Here is a 14649-nt window from a genome sequence, read left to right on the forward strand (position 1 = left end):
GATCACCTACATAAATTGGTTTAACATCTAGGCACATTTTTATTGTCTTTGTTCTGAACGCTGTCTCTCTCCATCACTTCTATAAAGTATTGCATTGAACCAGGCTGGCAGCTCCATTTCTGAAGAGACAACTTGGATATTCTGTGTAACCATATCCATGCGCATAGACATCGCTCATGCCAAATTGATGCTCCCCTTCTTTGAGACTGTACAGCGGCAGTAAATTTATGAGAATATGAGGCCGGCAGGAGTATCATGGGTTATCAGCCTGTCGATATCTGAGGCACTGCTCGCCAATACCCAAAGCTGTGGAGACTGAACTCAGCTGGGCTTCATTCCATAAGGTCTCGGTTTCAAATACGACGAAATATGGATGGATTTCAAAACATAGCATATGGTTATTGATGTAATTTAAACATGCAATGCCCAGAAACTGAGAAAGGAATATTTTCGAGAATGTTATCCTGATCAGAAATGATTGTATAAGACAAGGAGGCTTACAACCAACCACCGACTTGAAATTGTGATGTGTGGTGCATTGGAGAAAATAAATTCTCATAATAGAAACATTTAAAATGTATGTTTAAGGTTTTATGAGCTTAGTATTATTGCAATTGGATAACTCTAGAGGCAGTTGGAAAAATTTACTTGAAAAAGCAAAAACTACCAAAAAAAACAAAAAACAAAAAACAAAAAGGAAAGCTGCATTAATGTTTGTTTGCCCACTGTTTTTGTGTAGTTTTGTGTGTGTGATGAGCGTGGAGAGAGGGTTGGGGTGTGGGAGGTTTTTGTTTAGTTTTTTTGGTCTATTTTTGTTTTTGTTATGTATAATTTCAAAAAAAAAAAAAAAAAAAAAAAAAGAGGGTAGAGTGCTAAAAAATGACTTAATAATGGAAATGCACCTCAAACAGCAATAGATCCCAGAATTCCAGGATTAACAGCAGCTATTAATGCTTTATTCTAGCATTTAGAAGAGGCTACACATTAGTTTAGTTTGATTATCAAGCATGGCGGTTAGTGTGTAGAGTGAATAATAAAATTGAATAACTGTACTTTAAGCCTCTGGCAGCATAGCTAATGTAAGTCTTCCTTACTTGTCTACTTTGCCATTTAATTCCTACAACACCCCTAATTTTCAGTGCTGGGGATAGTTCATTATTATTACTTTATTTTGAGAAAATTGTGTGTTATATGATGCTCAACCTTACTTACCTCACAGTGCGCCATGTTTTGTAAAATGGTGGGATGATTACTTGTAATACTACTGAAATCCATTACTATATCTGGTTTCACATTCACCGTTCTTTTGCTCGAAAACAAAAAGTAGTCAGAGAGGAGTCCTCAAGCCAAGGTCAAGGTTAGCATTAAGGCTGCGTCCATGGGAGGATTGTCTTGATACAACCTTAAACTAGCCTAAGCTTCACCATTAGATCTTTACAATTCTGGGGAGAGGGCCTCTTTAACTCTCTTTTGTTCTTCACTCTCCTCGCCCACCTCTGCCCTTCTCTTGTCCCCTCCCCCTCTCCCTTTCCAACACTCTTTTTCCAATCCCCTGCTTTTTATTCTAAGCATACCATTCAACCCTTTCTCCCATATAGGTGTTCAAATAAGTGGGAGTTTACATGGGCTGTGCGTGAGTAAGTGCTAGCCTGGTTCCTCGCCTAATGAAGTTCTCCTGCACCTTGTGTAGCCCTATTAAACTGCTGGCCCCTACTCCCTACCCACTTCACCCCCTCACCCTCCCCTCACCTCTCGCCTTGTCTCTCCCCGAGGGACCGGGTTGGCAGGGAGCAGAGCCGGGCTGCTATGGCAACAACAAGGATACCCTCCCTCCTCTCCCACAGGTCTCCTTAGCAACTGGTAGCTTGGCATTGCGGTAATGAGTGTGCCCGGTGTGCCAGGCTTTGTGTCATGCCGGCATGTGTGCGCCGCCGCTGGTACGTGTGTGGAGAGTGTGCGTGCATAGGTGTCTCTCTGTGGTTTTTGAAGGCTCTTGGGTTTGCGTGCTCGCTACAGGTTGCCAGCGTGCTGTAGGTGAGATTTACAAGGTGTGATGACAGAATTTGAAACCACTACTTAGGGAGGAACAAGAATATTAGTGAAGATGGTTTTATGAAAATTCAGATCGATTAAAACTGAGGATTTGTTGGATGTTAGGAAAGTAACTGCTTGGTGTTTCTATCCAAAAAAAAAGGTTAGAAATGAGTTCTTCATGCAATTTGGCGTTGCAAGAGAATAGTCTGAATGTTAGTAAAAGAGTAAAATAGTAACTTCATTTTGCAAATGCAAACCACCTGATTTTATAGACGTTTCATGTTAGCAATCAAGATCCAAGTCATAAAAGATTATTTGTGTGTCTCTATTTTTTAAGCAATTAATTTGCAAGTGGTAATGACTGTCTGACTTTGGATGGCACTGCACTTGACGACCCTGAGCAATTCTACCGTAACAGTGAAGACATGAAAAGGAGTCTCCTCTCTACACAGTGACGATGTGGCTTGTTTTTAGAATCCAATCCACAACCTTACAGACATTAAAAAATACTTTATTGTAAAAATATAATCACAGTAGTGTAAACATTTTTAACCAAAAGCCAAACTGATGAAAGGTCTGAACAAATGTGACCATATCCGGCTCCTGCTCCCTGTATTCTGTGTTGTGATGGCAAGTTTGGCTCTTTTATGGGATCCGAATCTTTTGGATCAGTTCCCTTCAAAGAGCCATTCTGGCTCTTTTACTATTTATTTATATGACAGAAGCTAGTGCCAACTCATTTTAATAACAAACTCAAACTTATCATTGACAGAAATGACCAAGGTTTAAAATGGTTCCGACTGAGAGTAGAAGTGTTTACCCTTTGAAATTATCCATAATCTAAATAAAGTGTTGCAGTACAATAGCAATAATTTAAACAGTTATTGTGATGCCAAATATGTTTTTGGTGCACAAATCTCTCACTCATGTTGCCTACTCTGTGCTGATCTTTCATTAAAAAAAAACTAAATCAGATTCTAACCATTCACATTAAGGACCCATTCAAAAGAGCGGGCTCCTTTCCTTCACAAACGTCACATCACTAATCCTGTGTGTTTCTGTGCAACTGTTCTGCAGATGTGTGTTGTCACGCAGTACGATTGTGACCACTCTTGTCAGTACTGTGAAATTGAAGCAATTAAAGGGACAATCTGATGAATTTTGCATGCCATGTGTACGGCTGCCTTTGAGTTTGCTGCTCTGCTGAAATTAAATTAAACGCTGAGAATGGTGTTTATTAAAGTGTGATCAGAGGTGTGCACTGACCTTTAGAATGTGGGAAATGAGATTCTCATTGTTATGAATGAGATTATGTGGAGGCCGAGTGTGAAAAAGCCCGAGCCTGCATTGATTTCATTGTTGGCCAACAGTTTCTTTGTATACAGCAGGGGGAGGTTTCAATAATCAAATCCACACTGTGCCTGTTTGCTATTAAATGGACTGATACACAAATATAGACACCCAGGCGCTCACATAAATGCAGATTGACTTGCAAATGCTCGCACATGCATATCTGGCCCATCTTGTAAAAAAAGCTGTAAAAGCCTCTCCACAAATGTGTTGGTCTTTAACAAAGGCATGGCAGGCCCAGTGGAAAATGTTAGTTTGCTCCCTAGACGAGGTGTGAAGTGCGAGCAGGCGGCCGGCCCCACAGGTTGGCCAGCTCAAACACCTGTTGTGTGAATGCGCTGTGGGAGTGCGTGAGTTCAGCCTCCCTCTCAGGTCTCTCTGGAGCAGCCACACCCGCTCTCTTGCCTACATGTGCTGGTCCTGCGTGCCCCTCCCAGGCTCCCCTGTACAGTGTGTGGGCGTCAGACGTAGAGCCCAGATTGTGTCCCCTTTGCGCCCACCGGAAACACTCAGCTGTCTCTGGCATTGGACAAGCGGATTTTCCGATCCCCTATCCGGGTCTCAGATGCTCCGCTAATCTGTCAGTTTCTATTTTTACTTACCAAAGCTGTGGCAGCCCGGTGCTGTCCCAGACCCTGCCACCCCAATGCCAACCTTTCACTTGGCATCTCAGCTGATGAGTCGTCTGCCATTGGCTACAATTAGTGCAGAGTCAGCCAGGAATCCCCTCTAGCTCCAATGTGCTCATCTCCGATGCCCATACATGCTCTAAGGCAGCTAGACACAGCACACTCACTTACCATTTTAGCTTTTATTTCAAATGGCACTCCTGCTGTGTAGTGGAATAATGGGGTCAGATACAAAATGCCTTTCAGTGATTCCACAGTGCTCACTCACTTATTAAGTGCAATGACAGCCAAGGGAATGCACATTTGAAATGGTTGGTACGAGGATTAAGTAATGTTTGGTCCATAATATGCCAGGACAGCTTTTGGCAAATAGCCTTACTTAAGAAGAAACAGATTGTTGTTTTTACATTTCATGTATTTCCTTCAAGAATGTACAAATACTGCCAATTCAGAGAGACCCCGCAGTGATACACAGATAGATACCACTCCTAATCCACAGTTTATTTTCCTGTCCAATGAGGGCTGTGATGTACCTTGCATGCCAATGCAGTCGTGACCACTGCTGTGGAGGCGATGATGGCATGTGGCAGAGAAGTAACTGTTTCTCACCTCCTAATAAAAGAGGCTCCTTTTAATCTTTTCAATTTGATTGCATTCCAAAACCGGCCTGTCTGCCCATCTGTCTCTCTTAAAGAAGCCTCCTAAAGGGATTTTAATCATCTGATGCTGAGCTTCTCAGGCAAATGGCTAAATATCTCTTTCTCTCTTACACACACTTTTCCTGCACACATACACCTAAAACAAGTAAACTAATACTTTTTTGTAGTATCTGTCATCCTTCTGTCCTGTTTGTATGTGATAGACCTCTGGCCCTCTTCAGGTCCCCCTCAGACTTATAAGACCCCCCATTCCTATTAATCTACATGGCTCTAAATTCTTTATTTGCTTCAAAGGGACATCGCGAGCCGTGACATCAATCACGAAAAGCGAATATTTAGCCGGTGCTAATTTCCACCAATAGCCTGGAGACAAGCTTAGCTGACAAAACTCATTCCTGTGCTGAACAAAACTGCCTGTGTTGAAACCTCCCCTCCCCCTGATCCCTGCTGCCTTCTGCACAGGCAAATACGGCATCACAATAAATGCAGTTAGCGCGTCTGTTGCTCCCCCTTGATTTGGGCTTATCAAATGAATGTGCACCATAGAGGTATACCCTTTGACGATACATAATGGATCCATTCTGCTTGAAATGGTTGGGTAATACCAGTCGAGTGTGGCAAACGGCTTTACCCGGTGCCACTACAAGAACAGCTGCTGTGTTCTTCGATGGGCAGGCACACCACACAGCTTCACCCTTGAGGTTGTGTCAATCGGGTGAGTGGTTTCTTTTTGCCCGTTCCCAGACCCCACTCACAGGCCATAGTTCCTCTCTTAGTTCTGTTTGAATGAGTGCACATTGGCCACAAGATAGGTCCTTTAAAGCATTTGACCTGTTTCCTTACCCCTCTGTTGGTGAGCCTGTGTGTGGGTGAGAGTAAAAAGGGAAAACACTTTAGAGGGTTGTGGGTGGGGGGCTCCATGAGGGGTGTGGGAAGAATGGGGGGCATTTTGAGGGCATCACTTTGTGTGCCTCCTAGGGGCCCCTTGCTGTATTTTGACGTTCCCATCTCCCAATCGTTGGTCCCAAGTTCTTGTACTCTTTTTAAGCACAGCTGTCACCATTCCAGTCAGTGGACCATGCCTCATGTAAAGAACAATACATTTCCCCTCAATGTCTTCTCTTGTCGTAAGAGGTGCGCTGGGCATCAGGCCAGTGTAGAAGGGTTTGGAAGCCACACTTGCAGCACCTATATTCAGTTCATAAAGATTTTTGACCGGTGTGCTGTGTGTAATTGTGAAAATAGCCTACACATTTAATATTGGGATATAAAGGCTTATAATATAGTGGACCATTCTTTGTCTAAATCAGCAATCATGATTTTGAGCCCTTAACAAGAATTGACCCCGGGCTGATTGTCTGTGCTTCCACAGAGAAAACTTTGTTGGCCTTAATTAGCTTTGATTGTGCCATAAACATTCTCTTTTGCATTATGGCTGAATCAGTCCCATCAGTGTGATTTAGTGGTGCCTGTTGATAGCACTACTGACAGCAAAACAAAGAACTCACACCACTACTTACGACTCTGTCTGGGCTTCCCACTATTATGGGAGCGGGCAGGGCATCTCTGCAGAGGTGCACCCTCCGGCTCATTCATTATTTAGAGGCCTCTCTATGTGGCCCTTTGTATTAAAGGGGTATGATTTGAATAGGAAGTAGCTCCATGGACCTAGGCGTGATGTGTGTTCCTCCATCAATGTATGTTTCTATAGGCTTCATTCATCTGCTGTGGCAAGCTGGTGGGCTGTATGAGAATTTCCGTTGTATGAATATTTAATACATAATAAAGTTTTCAATTTTATTCTGTTCAAGCCGTAGGGGCAAAATATCTGGCAAAGCCAACCCTCAAGGACAGACAGGTAGTAGATGTTTCTGAAGTATGAAAAACACACTCACATCAGCTCAGTCGCAACAACTGCACTGTGTTACTCAAATACACACTCACAAAATGGTTTAACACGATCCTATTAAGACTTCACAGTAGCCATATTCCCTGCTTCTCACATTCTCTTTCGCTGTATTACTATTGGATCATAGCTTGTTCTGGCTGCCTGCTGTGTCCATGGTGACCTGGCATGGCTCTGTATGAGACACCCAGCTGGGAGTGCCCCTGAATCAACTTGGGATTAGCCAAGGATTGTCTGGGATTACTCGGGGATGGAGAAGGATTAGCAGTGACTGCCTGTTTTGGGGGCGTGAGGGCCATAGGATGGCCAAATTGCCCCTGACTCAGACTCAGGCAACAGGAGGTGCACACAGCCACACCCACAATAGAAGCACCTGCATCTAGAGCTATTCTTAGCTACTGCATGGCACACGCTGACAGGAAGGAAACAAAGGGAAACTAATGTGGTGGAAACTACAGGACAGGAAACCACCGGCTCGCATGATGATGATAGCTGGCCACTGTCCGAAATCTCACAAATCTCTGTAGCAGGTGGATTCATCAGATAAAGAGGGTTTGGGATGAGGGCAAATCCCGTCAAGTTCAGTGGGACTGCTCCCCTCATACCACAGGATCAACTGAGATTTGAATCTAACAGGTCACACTAAATTGCAACATAAAGTGGTTTGGCTCTTGGAAAGATGTCCCATATGGACTGAAATACAGAATTAAATATATTTCATGAAGAGGGATATGCTTAAATTGATGAGAATGATTGGGAGTGGTCTGATAGGTGTGTGATTGGGCCCTGGGTGAGACAGAGAGTTGGCGCAGCACGTACAGGAGCCGTCAGAAGCAGGAGCGGGCATCCCCTGCGGACCCGCACTGCCGACATGAAAGGCTGTTTAGTGTTGGAGCAGCAGCATCAAACAACCGCCTCCTCTTGCATCCTTTCCCCATCCCCCCTCTCCACTCTCTCTTGACTCTCACCACAATATGATATAGTTCTGCTGTTGCACGTTTACACGGTCGCCATGGTTACCCAGTGTTGAAGGTGTCACAACGAGATAACCCAAGGAAGCATTCACAGATCACCTGAATTCAGTTCGCCTCCCATTTATGTACCGCAATTTGATTTATTTGTTTCCCTGCCACGCAATTCAGTGGGAATACAAATAATCCTCTACATAATAGAGATGGCAGAAGTATGAGTACATTCAGTCAGTTACTACCTATTGTAGTAGGATATTCCTAAACCACAGGGGTCGCTTTTGATTTGATATTTTTCTCCAGATTCAATGTCAAAATGCCTCGGCCATTATAAAGAAGGAAATTGCAACCACATACTCAGTAGCACATCAAGAACCTGGCATTCAGGAACGCTCTCGACATGTAAATGAAATATGAAAAATACACAATACTGAAAGTGTGCATATGACAGTGTTGAGGATAATGTAAAGTATTTGGTGATGAATAACACAAGGCAGAGAGATGAATGTAAAAGTGGAAAATGACAGCTTCGGGGCAGGCAAAAAAGTGCAGAAATTGAAAATCATGCAAAATAATGTACTTAGCCCAGTGTGACAAAATAGCCGAGGTTGTGATAAAGACAGAACAGGAGGGACAGGGAGATTGGAAGAGAAGGTAGATGTCAGAGGGTGGGATACATCCATTAGTCTTCCATCCTCCTGGCTCATTCTCAGTGCAGCCCCCGTCCTAGCTCAGATACAACAGTGGAGGAGACAACGCTGGCACTAAGCCAGACTGGCACCCACATCAAACGTACAGTACGCCCCACCGCAGCAGCTTACACCAGGCAGGCTGAAGGCAGGAGTAGAGGAGGACAGATGGATTGATGGAAATGAAAGTGGGTGGATTGACGTACATACGGAGCGCGCCTCAAGACTGACTTCCAGGTCGTTCCAGGTTGGCTGAGGTTGACAGGGTCTTGCTCGGTGCCAGCTGTAGCTGTCTTTCAAAATGTGTTTGTGTTTTTCAGTGCAGGCTCAGATTTCTAAAGCTATGACACCGATTGACACTGATTGAATAAAGTACAGAGATATACCTGGCTGAGTATTTTATCTATTGAGTAAAGACAATGAGCTGCCACAGTGATCGGGCACATCTGTGATTTAGTCAAAGATAGTATGTCAGATGTAATAATTTGACATCAAGGACACACTTTTAAGTTTGCCTGCTCTATCTCCTTCTGTGAAAATACCACATAGCATTGGCATCCCACAAGCCCCAAGCACAGTGAAATATAGAGGTGTTATGTCAAACTAATGAGGGACCACCTAGGATCATACGAGTCAAGGCCTAAAGATCCAAACATTATCACACAATTTATGACTGGTTTCAATTACAAACTTTTTTTCACTACATAATTCACATCCTGGGCAACATAACTTTACACCAGTTTGTGCCTGATCCAATAATCCAAAATAAATAATGATAGGAATAAAAGAAATGACTTCAAATGTGAAATTCAACCCATTTGATCCTTTTTTCTCTCTTTCTTTGCAGAACTCTATCCGGCACAACCTGTCTCTCCACACTCGGTTCATCCGAGTCCAGAATGAAGGTACGGGCAAGAGCTCATGGTGGATGCTGAATCCAGATGGAGGAAAAATGGGCAAAGCTCCACGTCGCCGGGCTGTCTCCATGGACAACAGCACCAAATATCTGAAGAGCAAAGGCCGAATCAGGGGCAAAAGAGTGGGTCGCCCTGGTATTGGGGCTGGAGCAGCTGTGGTGGGACTCCAAGGATCACCTGACCATGGCAGTCCTCCTCGGAAAGTTCTTCAGGGTTCAGGGGTCACTTCTACAGACGGGGAATTTGATGCGTGGACAGACCTCCACTCCAGAGCCAGTTCTTCAGCGTCTACATTAAGTGGACGCTTGTCACCTATTCTTGCAGAAGGAGAGGCAGGAGAACCAGAGGAGGGGGTGCTGTCTTGTTCCACTTCCCCGCACCTTTACCCCTCACCCACCAGTGCCCGCTCTCCATCAATGGGTGCTGGAAATCACTGTCCATCCTTGGAGCAGTTGCCACAGCTTGCCAGTCTAACGGGTGCCATCAGCCTGGACGAGCAGTTAATAGACGATTACCATCACCACCATTCGCAGCAGCACCACTCTTCTGTTGGGCGACACAAGCACCAAAGCCCTGTCTATCACTACAGCTCTGCAGTGAAGGGCTCTTACAGTGCTGGTGTTTATGGAGGCACTGGCATGGGCATGTTGCGGCACCATTCACCCATGCAGACCATTCAGGAGAACAAGCCCGCTAGCTTTTCTGGAACGATGCGGGCGTACTCCAGCACAAATGCTCTTCAAAGCCTGCTAACGTCAAACGGGCAGTACTGCTCCAAGGACATGATGTTAGGACAGGAGAGAGAGAGCCACTCCATGATGAGCCAAACCAGTAACGGCATAGGCTCCAACCATCACAATCACCACAGTGGTCACCTCAATGGCCACGCTCACAACCACAACGGACCTCATAGCCATAGCAGAACTCACAGCCATACACCCAACCACAACCACAGCTCACCTCACAGCCTGGCCCACAATGGTCATGGTCTGAGCCAGAGCCACACGCCGCCTCGGGCACAAGCTCTGACCCCCAGAGGCAACAACAATCAGCTGCACACCTACAACCACAAAGCCCCATACTTGTACAGCCCCCCATCACACGCACACCTCCCAGCCACCACCACGCTCCCCCCTAACCCTGCTGGCATGCTCGGTATGCCCCAGGACTCCTGCCATGTGGCTGCTGCCCCTCATCCACGTCACAGCCATTATCCGGACCCTCAACACCAAGGCATTTCTAATGGACAGTACCATCACGGCCAGGGCATGGGGGGCAGTGGAAACGGCAGCTACCATAACTATGACCAACACCTCCCACATGAGAGACTACCAGCAGACCTGGATATTGACATGTTCCATGGAAGCCTAGACTGTGATGTGGAGTCCATTCTTCTCCATGACATCATGGACTCTGGGGAGGAGATGGACTTTAACTTTGACTGCTCTCTGGCCCAGGGCGTGGGCATTGGAATGGGCATGGGGATGGGTGTGACTATGGGAATGGGCATGAGCGGACTGAGTGGACCACAACAAGCTCACAGTAACCAGAGCTGGGTGCCTGGTTAAAGGGGAGGATACTACATTGTAACCATGTTTGTTACCCATATCGCACTGTGCTTAACACTGACATTCTTGACTAGAGGACCAATACCCTTCTCCCTGATATCCTGACACTTCTTTGGTTGCCCCTCCTCTGTTACCTCCTTCCCCCCATTGAGAGATCTAGTTCATGTCACATTAAGTTTTTCCTTAGATCAGCTATACTGTGATGACAATCTCTCAGCTGTGCTTGCCCAACTTTGTTTCTCATCTACTGTGAGAACTAAATTCTCAATGCACTTTACTGCAAGTGGGTCACATCTCCTAGTGCTTTGCTTCCTCTGAGCACTCAGGCAGACTTTGGCATGTTTTGTATGGTGGCTGCAGTCTTTGACAGGAACAAATGAGGAAATCACAAGCTCCGTTGATAAAGTGTCACAACTTGGCATCAAATTAAAATGGGATTTTTTTCCTTATATGCAACCACTGGCAACTAGGTGATATGTTTTTGTCTTGTTTTAAAAATACGGATATAAACTATCTGATATAGAATTAACTTTCTTGTTCAAAATGGCATTCCCACTTATTAAAATCTTACTTGGATGTTTTTATGATCCTCAGTCTTTAGAACCTTGACTTTTCTCTAAAATCTGGTATTTTGTTAAAGTTCTCTTGCCCTCCATAATAGAATGTTGCCACCATATCATTAAATAAAGTCTATCATTACTGGCGAGCATGCAATTTGGCAAATTAAAATGTCATATCCTCTTGTTTCACCTGGGCTTTTTGCACTAGCTTTTTCTCATCCTTTCCCCCCTCTGTCCTCTCTCTCTCCTGCCATCGAAGACAAAGTAACCATTCTTCACACTGAGCCATTAATGTGGCTTGATTGAAATTCAGCATCTTGCTTTTAATCTGCAAAGTGATGCTGCAGCGATGCGTCATTATTGAGAATCTAACGCATTGTCCTCTCATCTCTCACCCCTGGCTGTCCGTGCTGGTGCTCGCCTCTCTCACTGAATGTGCCAAGAAAGTGAGACAAAACTGTGATTAACGCCAAGTCACCCCGCCGCCTGCCACCGCGCTCCGAGGAGGCCAATGTCACTGTCCACTTGCTGATAGCAAAGGGTACAGAATAAAACATTGAAGATAGAAAAGTGCTGCCAGTCTTTCCCGTGCTGTTGTGTCAGAAAATAGATAGTATGGCATCGAAATCCATTGCTTTCAATATCTGTATTTTGTGTTCTTATGTTTAAGTGGACAAGTTTGGGGATTAATCAAAGATGCAAAAAAGAGGAAACAATCAAATCTGAGGAGCCACTTACATGATGATAGTTGTTTGAAAATTGAAGAGATTTTTTTCTGAAAACTCCTTCATTTCTGCTTGTGATTGGCTGTTAGGATTAGGATTTTATAACACAATACATGTCAGCTTCTAGAAGTGTAAGCCACTAGAGTGCTAATGGATAATCAATAAAAGTTAAAATGGTTTAATTTTAGAATATGAATCTTGATTTTAATAGTTCAACTAGTTTTGATTTATTTAGCTGACCTAGATGATTATCAAATTGTGTTATGTATGGTAGCCTCCAGTCTCTGCAGTTTGAGCATTTGTTTTATTTTGAGTCAGATTTATTCATGATATAACTACATTATCCATGTTTTTTGTTTCAGATTTTAGACCTTATTTACTCTCATTTTAGGTCTTGTTTAGTCATAATTTAATCCTGATATATATATTGTTTAGATATAGTGGAGAATTAAATGTCATCATAGATGGTTCATATATGGTGTGGAAAGATTGAAAACCACCTGTCTAAAATTATAGACTTTGTAGAAGGTATTTTATTTTAAAATATTTTGTAATTCCAGCCTAATTATTTCTCAGTAGATCCAGGCACCTCTGTTATTACCATAAAATTATGTTTTGCACACAGTCTAAAATAACGAAGTTGAAGCATAGAGAAATTACTTGTTTTTACAGTTTAAGTGATATACAGTGTTCAAACTTATGAACTCTATTTTCATTATGGTGTTGTCATATAAGTGGCTCCTAAATGGTCTTCAGGGTTTTGAGAGCCCCACCTCCCCATACACAAGTTGCCACACCCACTTTATATGTCTCTATTCTGTTGTCTCGTAGCGATTGTTGTGTTGTTGAAATCTCAAGGACTAAATAGGACCACGCTGAAATACCTACAGTTGTAAAGGGCGGCGGTGTTCGGTGAAAGACGTCGACCGCGCGGTATGACCTTCCTGCGTCCCAATACCATGCCCCCCCCCAACCTATCCCTTCCCCCTCCCACTTGTGTTCTGTTCAATTGTGTCCTGTTTGTGAAATGGGTGGGGGTGGTTGGTTGATCTCATCTGAGCACTCTGGCCTTGGGAGAAGAAATAAAAAGAGGACACCCCTATTCTACTGTCCCCTCAAGGAGACATGTTGGACCATACCAAGTGCAGAATGGGGGAGAGGGTAGTTGTGAATGGGAGGGGGGCGTGGGGATAGCCAAAGGTCAAGCACGGCACAGACTATCAGACCTTTTATTGGGGTAAATACCTTCATTTCAGGGCCTTTAGCTGCACTGGTTCCAGTTAATTTTTCTATGGGAAATTGGACCTCTCAAAGCAGTGACAATATGACCTATGCTAGCACAGCCCTGCCATTCAAAAGAATTCTATATACAGTTTATGATGTCTAATTTTGCTATATTTATTTATGACAGAGATCGGTCTCTCTTTAATGTTGGTGTTGTTTGCATCATATTTCATTTTCTCTCTGTTCATTTTATAAAAATGTCACTCGCCCTTTACCCTCTTACTGACGTTTATTTTGTAAAAAAGCTATATATTAAGAATATTGTAATATAGTTTTTAAAAGCTGAAAAGAATATCAGTTTTGTTGTCTATTTCTTTTTTAAGAGAATGTATCATCATCTGGTGACTGTTAAATAAATCAAATGAAAAGATTAAAACTTGTCTCTGCAACTTTCTTCAGAGCTACTCATAACTATTATTTATGATTTTTTAATTTAAATCTCATACCATATAATTGAGCTCACATGGCAATCCCAGTTTAAAGGCAAATACGAACATCTGACTTTTCACACCAAGTACTACTAAAGAAAATATTTTGCTTTCCGAATACCACCAGATCGAAATACAATAGCAACAATACTATTCCAGGTCTAACCTAACGCTAAACCAGGTTGAAAAATGGACTAGATCATTTCCACTGTAGTTCTAAACAATAATTTATCCAAATGCTTACAAATAATATATTGGATACTGTAAAGAGCTATGTAGCATACTCACTTTTCAAAATCTACCATGTCTACCATATAAACCCAATACAATGTAGAATAGAATAGAATAGAAAGCCTTTATTGTGATTATACAGTATAATGAAATTCAGAGCTGCTCTGTCAAAGTGCAAGAATTAATAATAAATAAAACAAATTCATTCAGTACTGTACTGTTGTACTGTACTGATGTACTGTTCATACTTTTGTTTGGACACACTGGAGAAGAAATACACACACAACCATGTATCTATATGAGCACACAATGTAATATTAAGTCTATACAGAATGAGCTAAATTGATTTTGTTATAATAAGACTTTCAGGCTTGGGCTATACAGTGACTGCCTGTATATTTTCTTCAAGGGTATGTGTAAGCTACCCTGTTATTATCCACCATATTTCACTGATAAGATAATCACTAGACTATACATTTCAAACACTCTTGTTTGTAATAACATTCAGATTCAAATGATATAAATAAATAAATGTTCAATTTAAGCTTACCAGTGTTTAAACATTAAAGTAGTGAAGTCAAATAAACGCAAAACCATTATTATTATAATTATAATTATTATTATTATTAGTAGTAGTAGTAATAGTAGTAGTAGTAGTAGTAGTAGTAAGAGTAGTAGTAGTAGTGGTAGTAGTAGTAAGA

The 14649-nt window shown here is 42.9% G+C and overlaps 1 protein-coding gene across 1 annotated transcript in view; it reads left to right on the forward strand.

Moving 5' to 3' along the window:
• LOC110174418 (forkhead box protein O6-like) overlaps positions 1 to 10720 on the forward strand; it is a 37400-nt gene extending 26680 nt beyond the window's left edge. The window contains exon 2 of the mRNA XM_020940522.1: positions 9083 to 10720. Within this exon, the coding sequence (XP_020796181.1) occupies positions 9083 to 10720 (1638 nt within the window). The remainder of the gene's footprint in view (positions 1 to 9082) is intronic.
• The last annotated feature ends 3929 nt before the right edge of the window (positions 10721 to 14649 follow it).

Source organism: Boleophthalmus pectinirostris, unplaced genomic scaffold (genome assembly GCF_026225935.1).
Source record: "Boleophthalmus pectinirostris isolate CB_2022bp ecotype Guang Dong unplaced genomic scaffold, ASM2622593v1 HiC_scaffold_6, whole genome shotgun sequence".
Classification (NCBI taxonomy): Eukaryota; Metazoa; Chordata; class Actinopteri; order Gobiiformes; family Gobiidae; genus Boleophthalmus; species Boleophthalmus pectinirostris.